Source organism: Panicum virgatum, chromosome 3K (genome assembly GCF_016808335.1).
Source record: "Panicum virgatum strain AP13 chromosome 3K, P.virgatum_v5, whole genome shotgun sequence".
NCBI lineage: Eukaryota > Viridiplantae > Streptophyta > Magnoliopsida > Poales > Poaceae > Panicum > Panicum virgatum.
In genome coordinates, this window is record NC_053138.1 from 44,067,844 (window position 1) to 44,090,859 (window position 23,016).

The window sequence follows — 23,016 nt, forward strand, 5'->3', positions numbered from 1 at the left end:
CCCGTAGTAAACTACAACACTATGTATGAATACAGAGCGACGAACCCGCGAGTAAGAGAACTGATCTCACTCAACTACAAGCACTACTAGCATCTACTATACCAAGTAAAATACTAGAGATAGGAACCACGAATACTTACTAAATACCAAAGAATGTAGCAGCATCCGTAGAGGTACAAGCTGGGAGCAGAGTGCCGACACCCCGGCACTTCTCTCCAATCACTCTCTTACTCTCGTAGAGGTACAAAATGGAGAAGAGCGCCAAAGACCGGCGCCCCTCCTGAGCACCTCTACCCTCTCCCTACTCTAAGACAACTCTAAACCAAGAGAAGGCTTGAGAGAGCACTTGATGGATGTCTTCATTTGGAGCCCCCCTCTACTATTTATAGAGGGGTGCCATGGCCTCTTCTGCCGTGAATTCAGCCCTGAACCTCCTGGAACTGACCTTGGCATCGAATGGGGAGCCAACACATGGAAGATGGGGCCGAGACGAACCGACCTATGGTCGGCCGACCGCCGACCAGTAAATGTGGCCGTTCGGCTCCAAACTTGACCGGGACACTGCTAGGTAGGCCCCCATTTCATATATATGGGACATGGCTTGTCTTAAGGCGGTTTGGAAGCTCTGGTGGGCCCGTGGATCCTTGTGAACGCGTCTGATTCGTCGAGAGGATGTTGCCACGGATTGATGACGTGTCACCTTGCTTGTGGGCTGCATTCCTTCTCATGTGAGGCTATCTAGTTGTATGTAGTTGCGCATTTTGTCTTGATCTGTGGAGTGTGTTTTCCTGCTCTTGAAGTATGTTTTCTCCCTTAATTCACCTGCATACAAATAATTACCAACACTCGTGGAAATGGTCAGTAGTAAACCCCTACAACTATGTTGATGCTCATATTTTATGTATTTATGCAGGAGTTGACGGCCTAAATTTGGTACTTAGTAACCGTCAATAGTGACAAACTTGTTACTGTCTTGTTCCAACAACTCCCAAGTCCATTTACTAGGAAAGATCCTCTCGAGCTACAAAACGACCAGTGCATTTTTGTCTTTTTGGATCTCTTTTATCTGAAGAGTTTTGCTCAGGGCTCTCTTCCTCCTCTCGCTTGTCATCTACTTCTCGATTCCAATTCACTTCCACTTCTTCCCCATTTTCATCAAAACCTTTTCTCTCTACCTCGAACTCTAGTTCAAAGTAATGATCTCCGATAACAACATCCATACAAGCTGGAATTAACAGGGGATTCAGGACTGCCACCATGATTGTTCCAAAGTCATTTTTCCTTGTTGTTTCCATATCCACAACTTGAGTTGATCCCAGTATAGAGCCTACTGCCCACAGGTTTTGATACTCTCTAAGTGATTTTCTTAACCCCACCACTCTTACCCAAACTTTTGGGAGTAAAAAGCCTTCCTCCCTCTCTTGCCATTCTTCAAACTGCAATCTCAGTCCTGGATTATTACCCCTTATGTCTCTGACATCTGTTCCACCAAAGGCTATCGCCCACTGCAGCTCAATCCTCGACCGCAATCTAGTGACAAACTTCTTACTGTCTTGTTCCAACAGCTCCCAAGTTCATTTACCAGAAAAGATCCTCTCGAGCTACAAAACGATCAGTTCTTTTGAGAGCTCCCCTCCCACCACTGTGTTTAAAGCCTGTCTATATTCTTTCTTAGTTCTTGGCAAAGGAGGGTGGGGGATATGATAAAACCCAAGCCCGTGCACTGCATAGCCCACGGCATGAGCCACTGGTCTGCTTTGTTTCAGGATCGGACACTTGTGGTTGACATGATCTTTACCATCGCAAATTACATTGTAAAGCTCAGTTTCACACTTGTCAAATGTATTTTCTTGGTACATCTCGAGCATATTGCTCCCACCACAGGATCAGATTTACCACCATCTCCTTTGCCCCCAGCCTACTCCATTGCCACATCAGTACTGTCGCCCCTAGGTCCCTCCACTTGTTGCTTGTGTTTAGCTTCCTCTTTCGATCTTTCAGTTGCACTCCACGAGCTCATATTGGCCTGTTCTTGGCATGCTCTCCCAACACCTGATTGCCGAAGCACCCTCTCGCACCCTCCTCCTCCCTGTCTCTTCTAGGAGTTGGCCCACGCCGTTGCCATCCACGGCCTCGACTGCCATACCTAGCTGAAACCTCCTCTCCTCTGCCCTCTTTCCCACTGCCCAACCATTCTTCTTCTTCCTTCCATGCTCACTCTCTCCTCTTTGCTCCTAACACCCCACTGAAAGTCTGCTACTCTGAAGGCTTTTTGGTTAACTGAAGTAAAGTCATGGGCAGCACCACTTTTATATCTCCTCTCCATTCTAAAGCTCTCCCCCTCGTTTAAGCTGCAACTTTTTAACTCCTTTCTTTTCCCAAGGTGAACAACTGAGCAATCAGCTCCCGAAGCAGAACTAAGCCCATTACCATCCCCACGCCTCGGCTTTCCTCCGTTTCTGAAAAGTCACCCCAAGCCGCCAGTGTAATTTTTTTTTTTTTGAGAGGAATTTTTTTTGAGAGGAAGCCGCCAGTGTAATTAAACCGGCGCTCGGAACCGAGTCGAATTTGGGCCGACGAGAGACCCGAGTCAGCCCAATCACTCGGCCCAAAAGCCTAGGAACTCTACCTTCTCCCCAGTGGTTTCTCCGCCGCCGCCGCTGCCACAATCGCTGTCGTCGTCGTGGGCTGAGAAACTCCGGCGGGCATCGCCGAGATCCCCACCAGGCCTCTGAAGTCTGAACCTCCCTTTTGCTTCTCTTCCCTCTCGGAGATCCATCGCCAAGCAATCCCCAAGCAACACCCTGGGAGACACCCTGCATCCCGGCAATGGTCCCTTCCATGATTTGTTCCTTGCTGGCCTCCTCTCTGCCACTGCATATTTTTACACATAGATATCAAACAAAATATTGTGATACACTTTTTGTAGTCAATGGAATATATTAACAAATAGTATAATACTATGTGCACATATTTTTTACACGCAAAGTTGAAGATATGGTAAAAAATCTGCATACTAGTACTACTGTTCAACTATAGAACTGAACATCCAAAAATATATAGTAGGACCTAAAGGGTATGGTTTCCACATAGTTCCATTAAAATATGTCAGACTCCCTCACCTCATAGTACAGGCACTCACCACCCGGTGACAGTGCACCACCTGGTTGGTTGTTTATTTTTTCTTGAACGGATTCTGGAAAATCGACAGTTACTGATCCGATGATGGCCGAGATAGGAGCCGGGGAATGTGGGTTCCGGAGTTGATTTAGCCTAAGAAGAGCAGCTGATTGGTTGACTACCCATCGCACTGGCCCTGCATCCCTGCTCTCTAGTCCTGTGCAGCACGCGTGCTCGCCCTAGCCTGGCTCGAGGGAAATGAAGATTTTGCCCGCATCCATGGAGCCTGGTTTAGAAGACAATCTTCCACTGTATGGAACTGGCCCTCCAGCCAACCAAACATGTGCTGGTTGCATGGTGAGAGCCTGGCTCAGCTAAGATCTAGGCAACCAATCAGTCCTAGGAGTGGATCCAGGAGTAAACAAGGTATTGTTCATTTCCCTCTTCCTCCTCTCCCCTCACATTTTCTTCTTCCTCTCTCCTTTTCTTCTTCCTCTTTTGTCATCTATCGTGAAAATTGTTTGCGGCACCATGAACTTGTAGGGCAGGACCTAGAAAGCCCTCGTGCCCCTACGCTGGATCCACCCCGGCCCGCATGAGCAGCATCGCAGTCCATATAGTGCAGCAGTGCAGGAATTCTACATGGCGTATTATTCTTCATATCAATAACAAACAAGGTTTAGATCGACTGAAGACTAAGTTGTACAAGTTGGATTTCTGAGTCTATAGTATCTCAACACGGCCGAAAATCAGGTGTGTAGAAATGGAAATGGAGTATCGAATAGATTTGTACGTTGGGTTATAAATGATTTTTAATGTAGTTTTATTTTTCTAGATTAGAATTGTAAGGAGACAAGATCCACCCCCACCATATAAATATAATGTGCCAAGATCAATCAAATCAACCAGCTAATGAACGATAAAGAACTATACTATTTGTTCATCCTACTTTTCCAAAACTCTAATAATGTTTGTATTTTTGTCAGTGGGGTGTGAGATAGCGCTATAACCAGGCTCACAAGCTGACCTAAGACAAACCAGTAGGGCGCACGAATTTGCAGCCCCTTCCCATATTGAGTTCTTAGATGGCCCTTTCCTATTTTGCTCCTAAACCAGCCGTTTGTGGTCGCGAGTTATGTTAGCTATCATTTCCTAAACTAGAAATTCGAGCTTTTGTAACACTGAATAATTGTGGCAATAGAGGCCAAATCATTGCAATTATCTCAATCGCCACGACATGATGGTCGTTGGGAGCTGTGGCAAGTACTTGCAAGGTCTAAACTTTGGGCCACGATTTTTAGTTTGTTGCAATAAATGTGGTATTTGTCACTAATGAAACGTTGCAATTGATTGATTTTGCAATGATGGAGACTATAAAATCTATTATTGCAACGACATATTTTTGTGGCAAAAAACAATTAGAAGAAAAAATTATAAAAGTTGCTACTAGTTGGCTTTGAACCTTGGACCTAAAATAATAGAGTCCTTTACCACTACACTAGAGCAACTTTTGTTGTATGTTTCGCAAATAGTCTAGTTTTATCCTCTCTATTAATCATGAGAATGAGTAAAAAAATGTTGCAACAGTTAGAAAACGTGGCAATAGTGTTCATATATTACAACCCTACTCCGCTCGTGGCAATAATAACTTTTTTGTTGCAACCATTTTTTGAAATATTACCGCATTAATTTATCGTGGCAAAACAAACACCTTAATGCAACTACATAAACGAATGTTGCAATAGATGCTAACCTATTGCAATAGAAGGTGAACATATGGCAATGCAAAAAAAATTGTGTCAATACAATAGATATATTGCCACAAAATTTCATATTCTGGCAATATCACCTACTTATTGCAACAATTTATATGTTGTTACAGTATTTATGATGGCAAAAGCCTATTTTTCTAGTAGTTAGTCGTCTATCGCTGCAAAATACACGATATATATAGCTATCTTTGGCTTTGCACACCTTATGCTTGCAGCGGCGGGTGAACGCGTCACGTTTTCACATCAACATGTTGTAAAACGACAGCCATATCCATGCGGAAGAATGACAAATGACAATAAAACAAGCTTGGGGTAGGAGCAAGCTAGGCCAAGAAATAGTTGTATAGGACTGAAATATTGTAGATTGTTGTGCGTGACAGAATCCTAGCTTGGCAGCAGACAACCCAGCAAGAATTGGACGAGACCGGAGAGACGGAGACCCTCATCTATCCATCCAATGCGCCAGCTCATTTATGTACTTCCTCAATTAATGTTTATTGTTCTGCACGATCGACGAAGTATAAAATCTGGGTTGTTGCATGCAGGTAGTTGATGGAATTATCGAGGAGCAGCCGCGCGCAGGCTCTCAAGAAACGACGGCAGATCGAGCAAATTATGGATGAGCTAGCTGGTTGCAGCGTGGGGCATATGGATGAAGAAATCGATGGCACAGGACGATGTGGAATTATAGATGAGCTAGCTCCACGTCCCCGCGTAGGGATCAGAAAAACATGAGGGCGACGACGTGCACACAACGACGATGGCGACCCATCGAGGTGTCCGGCGGCACAAGTGGATGCTGGGACGAAGCAGACAGATAAAGTGGATTCAGATGAACCGAGGATCGGACCAGTGGTGTTAGGGTGTAGCAGTGGGCCTTTTTGGAAGGAATAGAAAATATAGGAACGGCAGGAAACGCAGGAATATGAAGGGAATGCGATCGTAAAACGGAGGAGTGTAAAACATAGCAATTTTACCAAGACTAGTAGGTAGTAGGGTGCACGTGCCTCAGACTATGGCTGTAAACGGAGGAGTGTAAAACATAGCAATTTTACCAAGACTAGTAGGTAGTAGGGTGCACGTGCCTCAAACTATGGCTGTGGCACGTGTTTTTATAAAAAATAACATGTAGAGTCTGTATGAGAAGCATAGTTTTAAATAGTCGGCTATACCTTCGCTATAGCTCTGTCATAGTTTTTTAGAGAGTTTTCGTTATGCTATTTGTATTTGTGCCGCTATAGACGCTAAATTGGGCTATAGTTGCGCTAAATGGCGTAGTTATAGCGCTGCTATAGCCTTATTCTTAGCTCAATGCTACTATTTTAGTATTTTGGACAACTGAATATTTGATTGTATGAATTTTATTGTATTGTCAACTTAAGGAATGTTCCCGTAGCTCTAGAAATATAGTTATATTTATGAAATTTGCTAATTACTATATTTTTTTATCTATTACTTATATTTTTTATGATTTAGTAGTAAACCGCTATTTGTTATAGCCCGCTATAGCCTCCGCTATAGCCTCTTAGCCTCGGAAAAAAATACGTCGCTATTTGTCATAGCCCGCTATTTAAAACCATGATGAGAAGGATGTGTTTTTCAAAAAATCAAATAAGAAACTACAATTAGTATCACACGCATTAAAATTATTCAACAAAACAAGAGAAGTCAAACCCCAATAACCACAGAAATATAGAAGTTAAATTTCTGTAACCTCAAGACGCAATTACCTTCAAAAACAAAAATAGTATTTGATATTAATACTTTAACTGAATTCATTTATGAAGTACAGCATTTCATGGTACATCTTTTATGAGATCATTTCCACATATGCTTGTTCATATATGACATTGTACTATACAACTATCTAATGGCTTGTTCGGTTGGCTGGGCTGACTTGCTAGCAACACTGTTCTGCGAGCGCGAGCGAGCACGGCGGGGAGCACAGAGTCTGCGAGATCAACCACCTGCCGAGCGGATCAGCAACCAGCCCAGCGCATCAGCCATCCAACCAGGGAGTAAATGACTTCCTTCTAAAAAAAGGTCACATAACAGTAAATCTCATCCAAAATGATCTATAGTGCATGCACCCTTGTCTTCAAAGAATTCACCATGGGTCTGACTGGTTCCTTTCGCTGTCGAGCCTGGCTCGCACCAGAGATGCAGGCCACCGCTGGCCAGGCTCAGGTGCAATGACCTTCTGTTTGGTACTCGTTCATACGCAGCCAGGCCAGGCGGAGATAGCGATGATTGCTAGCCTGTTTATAGCTATTGCTAGCATGTTTAGCTATAAGCAGACCGGCTGCTTGGGTCTTTGTGCGGTGGCTAGGGGTGGTAATGGGCCATGACCCTAATAGCCTTTTCACAGCCTACCTGGTCCTTAGATTCTCTAGGCCAAATTGCAAGGCTCTTTACCACCCCTAGCGGTGGCCCGAGCGCTTGCACGCACATGGCGCCAGCTAGGCTCTGGGGAAAACAATAGTTTCCTGTGTATCCCGGGAGCCTGGCTCGGAGTGGCCTTTTGCATCCGACGAGCCAACCCTCTGAGTACAGAGAACCAATCATCAAGCCTTTGCATCCGTGGAGCCTGGTTGCACTAGATGCGGGCAACCAATCGGACCTCATACCATTCTCAGACTTTCCATAAATTTCTGATAGGTCAAAGAAATACAAAATTTCAAAAGTCCTACTACATCCATTACAAATGCTATCAGACTCAAAGCAACATCAAGCATTGAAATGAATCTAGCGTGGGAGCAAAATGACGTGTAAACTGTGATATAAGCAGATCAAAGTAAAGGCAAAAGGCAACCGTGTTGTTGACGGCTGCTAAGTACCAAATTTAGGCCGTCAACTCCTGCATAAACACATGAAATATAAACATCAACATAGTGGTAGGGGTTTATTACTGACCATTTCCACGAGTGTTGGTAAATATTTGTATGCAGGTGAAATAAGAGTGAAAACACACTTCATGAGCAAGGAAACACACTCCACAGATCAAGACAAAATGCACAACTACGTACAAGGATCAAATGGCCCACTAGATAGCCTCACATGAGATGGAATGCAGCCTACAAGTAAGGTGACACGTCATCAATCCGTGGCAACACCCTCTCAACGAATCAGACGCATTCACGAGAATCCACGGGACCACCAGAGCATCTAAACCGTCTTAAGAGGGGACCACACACCTAGGTATGACATGGAGGCCCACCTGGCAGCCTTGTTGGCGCCTATCAACGTCACCACCGGGAAAGCAGCGATGACGCCCGCAGACGCCAATTTGGGGTGGCAGTATTTCATGAACCACGAATAAATCCGCAAGCGCACGGAATACCGCTGTAGCATTTTATCTGGGAGTATACCGGGAGTGTCATTTATATTTCTGTATGGAAGGCGGTGAGTGAAGAGATATAGACTAGTTGATGAACTTTATCTAGATTGGATATTCTCATGCATAAACAGGGATAAGATATATAACATGGTAGGAGGTAGTGTGACACACACACACAAACTACCCTCTGGATAAATAAATAAAAGTAAAGATAAAAGATGCTCTAGGCCAGGGCAAGGCAGAAGTTAGAGCTCGAGTTAACTATGCTAGGCTAGTTATATCTATGCCATCTTATGGTTAGATCGTCAGAGATTAAACTACACAACAGGGAGACCGCTATCGAAGCAACGGGAGAAGCCCGTACACCCCGGCGGCTTTATGCACCTCCTACCCCCTATACCGAACATGGAGGATTACTAGGGCTCGAACAGGGCTGTCACCACATGCCGGCTACCTCTACAAACCGTGGGTATAGTTGACATCCAGCAACAGTTAGCTAAACTAGATACCATGTCTACACTAGTAAGGGATACTCTAGTGTCCCGCGCGGAGCCCCCACCCTCCGGATGGACAGACATCACACTAGAGCAAATATATGAATACTGGAGCAGTTGATAGAGTTCTAAGGCCGATATGTTAACCATCGCAAGCACATGGCAATCATGCAATGCAAGCATTGAACAATAACACAACCATATCAAGAAGCATATATCCGATAACTCATAACGTACTTCGAGCAGATATCGGTAACCATAGTCTAATTCTATTACAAACAACCGAATATTACAAGAGAGAGCTAGATATGAACCCATACCAGAACTCTCGAGCAACTTCGGCGAGTCGAAGACTCCTAGACTTCTCCTAAACTCCACTAAGCCTAAATACTATGCATGATGAGCAAGAGAGGAGAGACAATGTGGTGTGTGTGTGTGTGTTCTATTCTCCACCCCCCCTTTATATTTATAGGAGGGAGCCACGGGGTGAGACCTGCAGAACTAACATGAGCAACCAGTGAGGAGGCGACACGTGGCGAAGTTGAGGTGGTGGGGCCCACGGGCCAGGTCGGCCGACCTAGTGGGTCAGTCGGCCTGCCCGAGGCTCAAACCGCCCCCAGCTTCGTCCAGCAGGCTGTCGTGGGCTGCGTTGTCCTAACCCCGTTGGTCTTGGCCTATCTTGAGTGGTCTAAACTGGGTTCTTGGGCTACACTTAGTCCATTTGAGCCTGAATCGTCGCTCTGATAATTTCTGTGATTTTGTGTCAGGCTAAAGTGTGCTTGCAACCTGCATATTAGCTCAAAAACACAACTTGCATTTTCTAGAAGGCAAAGTGTGATTTCGGGACTTTATTGGATAAAGATGCGTGTAAGAAATGCAAACTCTCATAATTTTCTGATCAAGTTGACGCCTGAAAATGATCGTTAGTGAGGGTCAACAAGCCTCCAGACCAAGTTTGAGGCGGTTCGGCCACCTTTTCCGGTCGGCCGACCAACCAGGTCGGCCGACCAAAGGTCGGCGCCTCTAGACCTCCCCCTTTCACGTGTCAACTCCTCATTCGATGCATAGGTCGGTTCCAGGAGGAAGGGACCCAATCTTGGGGCTGAAGAGGCCATGGCACTCCTCTATATATATGAGAGGAGGGGGTAGGAATCAAGACATCCACCAAGTGCAACTCCAAGCCTCCTCTTTGGTTTAGAGTAGTCCTAGCTTAGGGAGAGGGTAGAGGTACTCTGGAGGGGCGCCGGTCTTCGGCGCTCTTCTCCATTTTGTACCTCTACGAGAGTGAGGGAGTAGTTCGGGAGAAGTGCCGGGGTGTCGGCACTCTGCTCCCAGCTTGTATCTCTACGGATGCTACTACATTCTTCGGTATTTAGTAAGTATTCGTGGTTCCTATCTCTAGTATTTCACTTGGTATAGTAGATGCTAGTAGCGCTTGTAGTTGAGTGAGATCAGTTCTCTTACTCGTGGGTTCGTCGCTCTGTATTCGTACAGAGTGTTGTAGTTTGCTACGGGAATCCATACGTAGTTAGACTATACTAGTAATCAGTAGCGTACGTGGTGTCTAGGCTAAGGGTTATCTTTCATTTGCCTTATATCCCACGGTTTGTTAGAGGTAGGCCGTAGGTGGTGACAGCCCTATTGGTCCTTCGTAATCCTCCACGTAATAGAAGAGAATACACACACGTTCCCTATGGATTCGATAACCCTTGGAATACTCTGAGGTGAAAGCTACAACTGTAACACCCCTGTGTTAATCGAGGTGCCAATATCGTGCTTAATCACTAACTAAGGCTAAGCAACATCATTAGCGCTAATCAAGTTGCATAGTGTGTTTAACTTAGCCGTGTTCGACCGCATTTTTCTCCATGATCCGAGCCTCAAATCAAGTTTCGCCCAAAATCAAAGTTGTGGACCTTCTCTTCCTCTACAACATATATTCTGGCCAAATTTCAAGTTGCCATATGAAATTTTGAGTTTCAACCGGTCAAAGTAGACTCAAAATCGGTCAAATAAATAACTGTTTTCCCCTGTTCTTCCACTGTGCTTGCCCATACCGCGACCAGCGATGCGCCGGCGACTCCACGTGTCGCGCGCGCCGGTGATCCTTGCCCTCCGTGCGCGTCACCTTATCCATTCGCGTGCCCTGGATCCTTCTCGTCCCCATCCCCTTCTCCTTCCTCGAGCTCGCACCGAGCTGAAGCCGAGCTGAGCCGCTGCCGGCGTCATGCCGGCCACCCCTCGCCGTCCCGCTTCAATCCATCGTGCCCCGACCTCCCTAGCCTCGTCCCGAAGCTCCATCGCCCCTCCATGAGCTCGATTGAGCCGCTCCCTGGCCGGAATAGAGCCCGTCGTCACCGGCCGCCATTGTTGCCTCGCCGAAGCTCCGCCCCTCCCGTCGATCTCCCCTCTCTGGTCACCCTCCGCCGAAACCGAGCCCGCGGTGAGCTTCCCCGCGAGCCCCTTGTCCTCCCCGACCTTTTTCACCTTCACTCCTGGCGCCGCCGTGGCCGCTTGACCTCCACCGCTCGCGAGCCACGGAGTGCCCCTGTGTGGGCCCGCAGGACGCCACCGCGCGGCCCGGGGCCGGTAGGCCTCCCTGGCCTCGGGGCTGCCCCGCCCGCTGCCCGCCGGCCTCGCCGCCGGAGGGGAACGCCGCGCCACGCACTGGCCATGGCCATGGCTGGCCATGCGCGCGAGTAGAGCAGGGCTGGGCTGGGCTCCCTCCCACTGACGGGTGGGGCCCAATCGTCAGCCCCTGGTTTAGGGTTTCTTTATATGGTTAAATGGCTGAAAGCTTTGTAAATTCATAGAAAAATGTAGACAAACGCTAAAAATACAAACTAAATTTTCATGAGTTTCTTGAATCAAGATCTTCAGAGGAAAAATACTCATGCTTATGAAATGCTAATTATTTTACCATGCTAAATTTAGTGTGTGTGTGTGTGTGTAAGATAGTTTAATTTGTCCCTGCTGTTTTGGTGCTCTAAAAATTATGAAAGTTTTGTAGTAGCTTACTCTTCACTTGTGTAGTTCACTGAAAAATTTTCAGGTGCATAGCCTTTGTACATATTTGTGGATCTATTATTGTTTGATTCCTATTCTAGGGCTAAAATAAATGTTTCCGGTCACCGATAAATGTTGGTAAATTTTTGTTGCCTGTTTTATCAGTAGCTTGTAATGCTGGTAAATTTTTGTTACTAGGTTATGCCTGCAAGTTGTGTTTTCGCATTTATTTAGTTCCTAGCTTTAGTCTTCCTTTATTTTTTTTGCCGTTGCTAAGATATGCCTTTTGCCTCTTCCTGTTGTATGTATGTGCCTAGCTTTCTTAAACGAGTTTAGTAGTGTTGCTGAAAGGAAACACTTCAGGCTAAACTAAGTTGGAAACTGAACTTACCTAGCAGTACCAAGCCGTTTCTCTTATCGCTTGGTTTTCCTTGTTGTTCGTTAAATAATTGCCAGTCATATCTTCTTTTAATCGCATTACATTGCATCCTGAGTGCCTTGCATCATTTTAACAATGCAAGGGATCTTTTTTCATACATGTAGACGCCACGAACGAAGCCGTCTACGAGTTGGTCGCGGAGCCGATCCAGGAGCCGCAAGTAGGGGAACCGCAAGCCGAAGAAGCAGCTGAGCAAGCTACGGAGGAAGTTTCTAACCCTTCTGACCTGCAAGGCAAGCCCCAGAGCATAACCCTAATTTCAGTATTCAATGTTTATTTAAGTATTTTTATTTAAGTATTTGTGCATTTACGTTCTAGGAGTTGTATGGAACCCTAGTATGCATATTCTCCCTAGGTACCTAAGGGTCTATACTAGCATACATGTGTCGTTAGAAATGCTCTGCTAAGAAGGATCTCGGTAGAAGTCGAGTGATTCCTATCACTCGCGAGATTTGAGATCTTGTTTCTTATGGCAAGTGGCTTGGAAATGAATCAATGAGGAAAGAGAAATGGAGACCGGGCGGAGATGAGTTGGTTCTGGATATGAAATGGATGGAAAGAAAACCTTCGCCTGTGTCGATTGAGGACCGTACCATTGTTGGCCCTGTTGATCGAGGATTGAATAGTACTAATGACATGCCGGAAGTAGGAGGTAGTCGAAACCGGTAAGTTGTGTACCGCTTTACAACGATAGTTTGAATTCCGAACTGCTACGCTGGGCGTGGGAGTTGGCGGGTGTTGGATAGGATGCCGGCTTCGGGTTCTCTGGGAGTTCACCGTGAGGGGCCCATCATCTAGGTTTTAGCAGGCGTGGTTCAGATGTCGTGGTAATGATGGAAACAGTTGACACGCGTGGCCCGACGGGGCTTACATGTGTCGTGTTGGTTAGGTCCACCTTGCAAGGTTAAATTGAATCAATTCGCCGTGTCTCCCGGATATGAGAGCCTTGATCACTGCGTCACATCGTAGTAAATGATGTAAATGAGAATGGAATGAAAACGTTCGTTGGTGTTTTACTAGAGGTTTAATTTGATCTACCATGTGTGCTCTAGATGCTATAACAAACCTAGTTGGTACTAAAATACCAAACTTGAGCTCAAATATTGAAAGTAAGGATTTACTACTAGTAGCTTTTCAGCAAAACCAACTCTAGAGCCAAAAAGCTTTGCATGTCTAGTTATTGGGCTACGTATACCCATAGTCGGGTAAGCCTTGCTGAGTATTAGTATACTCAGGGTTGTTGTTGTAACCCTCCTGAGCAGGTTGTGTCCCCGCTGACTTCGAAGAGGTCTGTGCGTCCTGGATTGGACAACCGCTTCCTCCTGGGTGGACTGTCGAGTGGGTCCTGTCTTCTCCGTGAAGTTCGGGCCAGTTGGCAGCACATCGTGGGCAAGATGTGAGACTCACTTTTATCGTTGTTCGTAGTACCTTATTGTATTTCGAACTCCGGTTTAAACTTCTGCTGTGTTTTTGAATTCTGTAGTTTGTATTCAAAACTTTTATGTAAAACCGTGTTGTAAATTAAGTTGAGGATCTCTGTATGCTTGTATGACCTGTGCTCGTCTTCGTGCGAGACTTCTAGTACAAATGTGATCCTGGAGTACAGTAGTTTAATCGGGAATTACCCGACGGACTGCCGGATTACACCGTTTTAAGTGCGTGGTAACTTGATTATTCTTAAAGATGATAGTTAGTGCACTTAAGCCGGTTTAATTTGGGCGGATCTGCTACAACAATGGTATACGTGCGCTTGCAGATTTATTCGTGACGCTAAAATACCCAACACGTATATACATCCTTTTCAATATTGACAAACAAGAGAAGTTATAAACTCACTCCATAGAAAAATAGCTACATTGGAACACAACCAAAAGGAAGGGTCAGTTGTGAAGGATCTTGTGTAGAATCAGCTTGTGAAGATGTGCCCATGATCCACCCTGTTCGCTTGGAAGATGCTCTTGTTTGTGGCACGACTCAACCCTCCAAGCTGTAACAATGAGATTGAACTATTGAAACAACAACAACAACAACAACAACAATAATAATAATAATAATTATCATCATCATCATCATCATCATCTTATAGAATAGTAGATGTCTAGATGACCTAGCATAACACCCAAAAATTTTGATGTAAAAAGCCATCCGTCCTTTTAGTATTTTCTAAAAAACAAATAAAAGGACAACAACAGTCTATAATGTAAATTTAGTGTAGCTCATTTAGATGATCTCATATGAATGCTAAATTGCTAATAAACCAACTACATACTCTATTCAACAAAGTATGATTTGTTTGCTGAGAATGTGATGTGATACGGGCAACATGTCAAGTGTGCTGCCAAACACTTTGACGGTGAGTTATATGTTGCAAAGGAGAAAATCCAGAATCATATTAAAGCATTGAGCATCAAAGTATCAAGCAAGTGCTTGCGGATTCGCTTACTAAAGGTCTACCGCCCAAGTTGACATGGGTTTTACGGGAGACCTATCATTTTTGGATTACTAAAGGGCCCAAAGAAAGGTGAAGGTCTTGTTTCAATACAAAATGGTGTATCGTGGCTGTTAATCTAACAGTAAGTGATAACTATCATGACGAGGCACACCCTATGCACCAATCTGCAATGAGATTAGGACCAAGAGCAAAGCAAGTAAAGAAAAAAATGAGTTGAGTTCAAGTGGAGTAGTTTAAATTAAAAGATGAGATCAAGAGGGAGAATGTTGGGTTAATCTCCACCAGTTGGTCCAACGACCAACTGGGCCTTTGTCTCGCGCTCTGATCGGGAGCACCCAGCCCAATGCAAGGCTGGCGGGCTCCCGTTGCACAGTGCCATAAATAGGAGGTGAGGGGCCAGTGGCTAGGGTTACAAGGTTCGTCACCACCACTGTTCCCACCGTCCTAACCCTAATCCGATCTAGAGAGGGGGCGCTGCAGCGGCGGGAAGACCACTGACGCCACTGTCCTTGCCACAGCGAGGACATCCCCGACGCTGGACGCCACCGAGGGTCTCCGCCATGCCATTGCCGTCCTCGTCGCTGGCGCCCTCCTAGACGGCGACATGGAGGTAACAGAGGAGCCAAGGTATTTCCCCTAAAGAAAAGTCATTTACCCACTCGATCTACTGCTAGTTGATCCAAAATGTTCTAACAGAAACTTAGTTAGATATATATTTAGATCCAACCACATAATGATCAATACCAGAATGAATTTAACATAAGACAATCATAAAAGGCAAGACTTTATTACCCTGCTACCGGGAAATATTATAAAAATTTGGACCATACGTTACACAAATGTTCTTCAGGAGCATGTATGGCCAAATATTACCGACTAACATTTGTGGATATCACATGATATTTTGGTGATTACTACAGGTTCTCCAAAATATCAAAGTCGTTAAGAAGGTCGTCCATTTGGATGTCTCCACCGTTCATGTTGACCTTTATGTTGGCGCATTTTGAACTTCAGGCCGGTGGAGTCACCGCTCTTCTGAGCTTCAGGCTCAATGGCGAGGTGGGACTCATATTGACCTTTTCCTTTATTCTTACTCAGCTGGTAAAGGTCAACAATGTGTTTGGGGGTGCGACAGTTTCTTGACCAATGCCCTTTTGCTCCGGATCTGTAGCAACTTTGCTCTTCTCCACTTTGATCACCTCTTTCCTTCTTAGCGATGTCCGACATATGTATAGTAGATGTACAGGGTTAGTGTCGGTGCGTAATCTTCAGAATTATGAATCATGCATAGTCTTCGGGACTATAAAATTATAAAATTTCCCAGATGTAATCTTCAGGATTTATTGCAATTAAATGTATAATATATAAATTGAAAAAAATAAATTTGCAGAATTTAAATATGTGCGAAAAGATAAATTGCAGTAAATGAAGTGGACTTCGGGCCACTAAAGATGCACGAACTTCAGGCCGTGTCATTTTGAATATTAGAGTGGGCTTCGGACCACTCTGCTACATGGGCTTCAGGTTGTGTATTGAGGTGGACTTCAGACCACTATATTGTTTGCAATAAATAATTATACGGGAAACAAATGCAAAAAAGTAAAATGCATGATATAATAACATGTAATAAAAGTAAATATAGTGGTCTTCAGGCCACTAAATTCCCACAGACTTCAGACCGGGTATTTGGACATTTCAGTGGACTGCAGGCCACTAGGTAGATGGCTACAGGCCAATTATCTCAGGCTCGTGGATAGAGGTCGAGCAGCAGTAGCACCAGTATTAGGGCCCCGTTTGGTTGCGCGGTGTAAAAATTTTGAAAATGCATCTTTCTATATTTGAAGTACTAAATATAGACTAATCACAAAAATAATTACAGAACTCGTCTGTAAATCGCGAGATGAATCTAACGAGCATAATTAATCCGTCATTAGAGGTTGTTTACTGTAGCATCACTGTAGCAATTTAGCGTCTGATTACAGCCTAGTTAGGTTCATTAGATTCGTCTCGCCATTTACAGACAGCAGTCGCAATGCGTTTTTTATTTCGTCTAGATTTAAGTCTCCATGCGGGTGCCGGAAATTTTTTTTGGAATTTTGGTTTTTGGAACTGAACACGGGCTAGGCCTTGTTTAGATCAAAGATCAAAAGTTCAAAAAAATTTGCGGTACCTGCATGGTGTATTAAATATAATCGAAAAAAATCGTATTACACAAATGGACTGTAAATCATGAGACGAATCTAATAAATCTAATTAGGTTGTGATTAGACACAAAATTGCTACAGTAAAACTACAGTAAACATATACTAATAACGGATTAATTAGTTTCATTAGATTCATCTCGCGATTTACAACTTATTTGTGTAAAAAAATTTATAAATAAATTTCATTTAGTACTCGTAGATCGTAGATAGTAAAATTCTCTTTCTAAATTTTTTCGGATACAGATCTAAACACGGGCTTAATGAGCCTGAGCCTCCCCCACGTTCCAACCCAGAGGAAAAGAAATTTTTTTTCTCACTCTTTATCTTCTCGCAAGGTCACTGCCTTCCCCATTCTCTCTCCCCACGTTCACACGGGAACAGAGGGAGGAGGCAGCCTTGAGCGACTTCCCCTGGGTGCTTGTCGGCGGCCGGAGCGCAGCACCCGCGTCGTGCCGGGCGCTGGCGGCCTGAGCATAGCTCCGACGCCGAGCCGAGCCCGTGGTGCGCCGCGCGGGGCCGGCGGCTGGGGCTGCGGTGGCGGCCAGGGGGGCCGGCCTGCGCCGGGGCCCGAGGCTGCGCGCCGCGTCGCGCCTGTGGCCAGGGCGTCGGCCTACTCCGGCGGCCAGAGGCTCTTTGGCCAAGCAAATTTGGCAGTGAGTGACACCCAAGAAGTTGTTAGTCCTCACAAAAAGGTACGGGAAAGAGCATCTTCATCACTGCCAAAAGAGCATATAGCTGATGAGTTCGTAACTGCACTTTGTTCTTCGCTCTCTGGAGACTAAAGCAGCATAAGATGCAAGGGGTGAGGCCAAAGGCTGGCACACATTCCATCTCCCTGCACCTTCCCCTTTTCTTGCTCCTGCAGCCCAATCCAGCCAGAACAACGATGCCATCCTTTGCACGTCCCAACACTCCAGGAATATAACACCGCCCCCACCCCCACCCCCACCCACCCGGGCTGCTCACACACCGTGATGTATATAACCGCAGGTGATCAATCCTTGTTTGCAACAGGGATCACGAAAGGCCCGAGAAGGACAATACTAAGCCAGGAGCCAAGTAGCAACCTGTTCCCTGCTCCAGTCGTTGCTTGATCGGTCCGATGCAAATGCCTTTCTGCTGGGACCGACGATGCCCGGCACAGGCGCCTGAGAACCACATCGCCATCAGAGGAACGGTGGTCGTCTCCTGCCACTTTGGCCTGTCGGTGCCGGGGAAGTCCACCACGCTTCGCCTCTTCAGCAGCACGCAGATTGACCACAGTAAGTCGTCTTAGCTTCTTGGCTCTTGCTACTTTCTATCAGCAATGAGTATTCACCATTCAGCGCCAGGAGCCTCTGCTAAGCTCACACCAGCTCGTGTCCGGAATTTTGCTTGCTGGCGTGCGTCCAACTGCAGACACGGGGAAGGGAAGGCTGAGCATGGAGGCGCCGCTGCGGGGCGGCAAGAAGACCAACCACGGCCCCGGCAAGACGAGCACCATGACGTACCAAGTGACGCTCTTCGTCGACGTCGAGTTCGGCACGCCGGGGGCCGTCGTCGTCAAGAACGGCCTCAAGAACGACCAGTTCTTCCTCCGCTACGTGCATCTGGAGTTGGCCGAGGACCGGAGCATCCACTTTGAGTGCAACTCCTGGGTCTACCCCTACAAGAAGACCAACTCCGACCGCGTATTCTTCATCAACACGGTCAGAATCAGAATCGACCTTAATTACATAGCTCTCGCCTCGGGTGCATATTTAATTTGCAAGCTAATTAGAAACTGAAATCATCGATCGAGCTTTAATTTCCTGATGAATACGATGGCAGAGCTACCTGCCGGACAAGACGCCAGCGGCGCTGCAGCTGCTGCGTGAGGAGGAGCTGAGGAGCCTGAGAGGGAACGGCCGCGGGGAGCGCAAGGACTGGGAGCGTATCTACGACTACGACTACTACAACGATCTCGGCAACCCCGACAAGGAGGATCGCATCCGGCCGGTGCTCGGCGGCACCACCACACACCCCTACCCGCGCCGCTGCCGCACCGGCCGCGCCCTCTTCAAGAAAGGTACTCAACACCACCGCTCCATTGATTGATTTTCATTATCGACGATGGCACAAGAGCAAACTTTCCACCGGCAAAAATCATAACTTTTTATTGCAACGGCGATATGATGTGTCATGTATGTAACTGAAGACGGCGTGACCGAGACGCGCAAGCACATGATCAACCTGGACTTCTACATCCCCCCGGACGAGCGGTTCAACCCGACCAAGCTGGCGGAGGTGCTGACGCTGGCGGTGCAGGCTGTGACGCATTTCGTGATCCCGGAGTCCAGGGCTCTGTTCCAGGGCACCATCAACAGCTTCAAGTCCTTTGATCAGCTGAGGAGGGACCTGTACAGCAAGCCTCAGCAGCCTGCCGTGGAGGGCGTCGTGATGGACAGGCTCAAGACCTCCGTGCCATCGCAGAAGACCTACAAGCAGGTGTCCAAGATGGTCAAGGAGACGCCGGTCAAGTTCCCGATCCCTCAAGTCATTGAGCGTAAGTGACTTCACACACTTTGTCGGTCCGTGGCTGAAATGTCATGGTAAAATTAAGAAAATTTTATATTATTTTACCTTCAATGAATCTGATGTTTTGATGCATGGTACAGATGACCGAGAGGCGTGGAGGACCGATGAAGAGTTCGCGAGGGAGATGCTTGCAGGGCTCAACCCGGTTGTGATCAAGAGATTAGATGTAAACGAAAGCAACAACAATCCTCTGATTTTTGGAAATTGTTCACATGCATAACTGAAAGTGATTAATATATAGTAACTTTTATTGTATTGTATCACATCTTCATAAACCAGGTGTTTCCGCCAGTTAGTAGTGGAGGGAAGAAGAGCTCGATTACTGCTGCTCATATCGAGGGTCAGCTTGAAGGACGAACTGTCGAAAAGGTCACTGTAATTCCCTTCATAAAAGAAAAAGCAGGGAACCTTCTTCTTTACCTCATTCTTTAGGGAATAAATTGAAATGAATTCTCCTTTTCTATTGTGCGTACAAATGGAGCTGCAATTTTTTTTATGTAAAAATGAGCCACAACTTCACATACTACTTCAGTGAATTTTGTCAATTGGATCGGAACTTACTTGTTAGAAATTTATGCTCATGCAGGCAATAGAGCAGAATAGGCTCTATATTCTGGACCACCACGACTATCTGATGCCGTACCTGAGGCGCATCAACACATTGGGGGTGTGCATCTACGCGTCGCGCACGCTGCTCTTCTTGAAGGACGACAGCACCTTGAAGCCTGTGGTGATAGAGCTGAGCCTGCCAAATGACGGCGGGGGTGACGATGAGATGAGTAGGATCTTCCTCCCTGCAAGCGATGGGATTGATGGACATCTGTGGCAGCTTGCTAAAGCCCATGTTTCCGTCAATGATTCAGGCTACCATCAGCTGATTAGCCACTGGTGAGTGAGTCTTGGTTGTTTAAGTATCTCATAATAATGGCATATTACAATCAATAATCTTCATCTTCCAATGCAAGTATGTAACGTGTCACTTTGAACCCAACGTACAGTTCTTTCTTTTCAGGAATACTACTTTCTAATTCTAACTACATAATTTGAAATAAGGAACCAACTAGGTAACCTATGTTGAAAGCAAAAATAAATGCTTTTCCTGAAAAAACATATTCAAACTTGTATTGAATTTTCAGTATCTTAACGAAAATTCCCTCTTTAATTTTGGATCAAGCAGATTTGCATTTTCAGTTTAAGCCGCCGCAGAGCGAGTATTCCTGAACTCTAAATACTCAACTGAAATTCTGGTACTAGTAGAAGTAAAATGACTTCACATTATTATCACCTTCCTGATGTATACATGAATCGACAGGCTGTTCACTCATGCGGCAGTGGAGCCATTCATCATCGCGACAAAGAGGCAGCTGAGCGCTATGCACCCGGTCAGCAAACTACTGGAGCCACATTTCAAGGACAACATGCAGATCAACACCTTGGCCAGGAGCATCCTCCTCAGTGCCGGAGGCATCCTTGAGACCACAATGTACCCGGGGAAGTACGCCGTGGAGATGTCGTCGGCCATCTACTCCCAATGGAGGTTCACCGAGCAGTCCCTACCAAAGGAACTCATCAAGAGGTAGAATTTTTTTTTTGAATAAATAAGAGGTAGAAAATTAAAACATCGATTCAGATATTGTTCATCAGTTTCCATTTTATGTATGCAAATGTGATGGAAAATTGCATTGTTCACTGGTCCTTGTGCCTGCAGGGGTGTGGCGTCCAAGGATCCCAGCGGGGCGGTGACCCTGCACATCGAGGACTACCCTTACGCCGTGGACGGCCTGGACGTGTGGCGCGCCATCGAGCGGTGGGTGCAGAGCTACTGCGCGCACTTCTACCACTCGGACGCGGCGGTGGCCGGGGACAGGGAGCTGCAGGCGTGGTGGGACGACGTCCGCCTCGTCGGCCACGGCGACCGGCAGCACGACCCGGCGTGCTGGCTCGAGCTGGACACGGCGGCGCGCCTCGCCGAGACGCTGTCGACGCTCGTCTGGATCGCGTCCGCCCTGCACGCCGCCGTCAACTTCGGCCAGTACGGGTACGCGGGGTTCATGCCGAACCGCCCCACCCGGTGCCGGCGGTTCGTGCCGCAGCCGGGCTCGCCGGAGATGGCGCAGCTGGAGGCCGACCCGGAGAGGTTCTTCCTGGAGATGGTCCCCGACCGGTTCACCACCACGCTGGGGCTGGCCCTCATCGAGGTGCTGTCCAACCACACCTCCGACGAGCTCTACCTGGGCCAGCGCGCGACGTCATCGTGGACGGACGACGGCAAGGTGCTGCAGCTGCTGGACGGGTTCCGGGAGGAGCTCCGGAGGGTGGAGAAGCGGGTGGCGGAGAGGAACAGGGACCCTCGGCTCAAGAACCGGAGGGGCCCCGCCAAGGTGCCGTACACGCTGCTGTTCCCCGACGTCGGAAACGTCGGCGGCAAGGAGAAGGGGATCACCGGCAAAGGGATACCCAACAGCGTCTCCATATGATACAATACAGCTGGACTGTATATACATACTGCTCCCTCCGTTCCAAAATTATTAATCATTCAAGTTTTATCTAAATACATACACCTAGGAAAACTAAAGTGACTAATAATTTAGGACGGAGGGAGTATATATGAATGTTTCTTGCATTTGGTTGCTTGTCGTTTTATTCTATTGAATGGAGGGATGTGATTACTACCATTGCTAATTTCTGTGTGAGCGTATTGTTAATTGTGTATAAGTATGTGATGGATTGCCTTGTGTAATTTGTCATGTCACTTGATCCAGTTTATGAAATAAGCGATATAATTTTTTCTATAGTGAAGATTGGAACCGAGTGTCCGACCGCGATGATGAATCTGCGGGTGACCGTAAGTTTCCAAACTTACGGTCACCCTGGTCCGTCCGCCCGCACCCCGTCACCCTAACCCATCCGCGCGCCTCAGATCCCCTCCCCTTCCCCCTTCACTCCCCCTCCCCCACGGTAACTCCATGGCGAGTCGGAGGCGGGGCGGGAGGCGCGGCGGGGACTGCGGGGCGGGCGGCGCGAGGGGCGGCGCGTGCCGCAGCGGGGCGGGCGGCGCGAGCGGCGGGTCCGGCGACGCGAGCCGGTCCGGCGGCGGCCTAGATCCAGTTTTTTTTTGTTCTTTGCATACAAATTTTTTTTGATGTACTTTTTTTGTTCTTCCATTTGATAAATTTCTCTCTGTCAAAATTTTTCTGGTAAATTTTTTTTATCTCACCAATTTGTTTCTTGAAAATTTTTCTACCCACCAAATTTTCACTTGAAATTTTTTTTGACTCATAAAAAATGTCTGAATTTATTTTTCTCAGAAAACAACAAAAAAGTTTCTAAAAATGGAAAAAAAGTGTTGTCGGAAAATCGACCGTACGGACGCCTCCAGTACGGTTGACCGTAAATTAGCGTGGCCCGTGTCCGACACACGTATAAAAATATCATACACCTACAAGTAGGGCCCAGTCCGGCCCACTCCATCTCATCCTTATCTCTGCATACTTTATCCCCTCCCGGACCATCTATTATCTTATTGTTTGGCCAACAAACGGAGGCTCCACGTTTGCTTTCAAGGTCTGGAAATTCTCACGTTAATCGAAAAAAAATTTGGCCAACAAACAGAGGCTCCACGTTCGCTATCAAGGC

General features: G+C 46.6%; 1 protein-coding gene across 1 annotated transcript; it reads left to right on the forward strand.

The window, feature by feature from the left end:
• Positions 1–17,171: 17,171 nt before the first annotated feature.
• On the forward strand, positions 17,172–22,179 carry LOC120699265 (linoleate 9S-lipoxygenase 6-like). The gene is made up of 10 exons (XM_039983193.1): positions 17,172–17,516; positions 17,839–18,086; positions 18,223–18,512; positions 18,634–18,871; positions 19,001–19,348; positions 19,461–19,546; positions 19,660–19,749; positions 19,967–20,268; positions 20,693–20,956; positions 21,089–22,179. Exons 2-10 carry the CDS (start codon positions 17,927–17,929, stop codon positions 21,855–21,857), a joined length of 2,547 nt encoding a protein of 848 aa, XP_039839127.1. The 5' UTR covers positions 17,172–17,516; positions 17,839–17,926; the 3' UTR covers positions 21,858–22,179.
• The last annotated feature ends 837 nt before the right edge of the window (positions 22,180–23,016 follow it).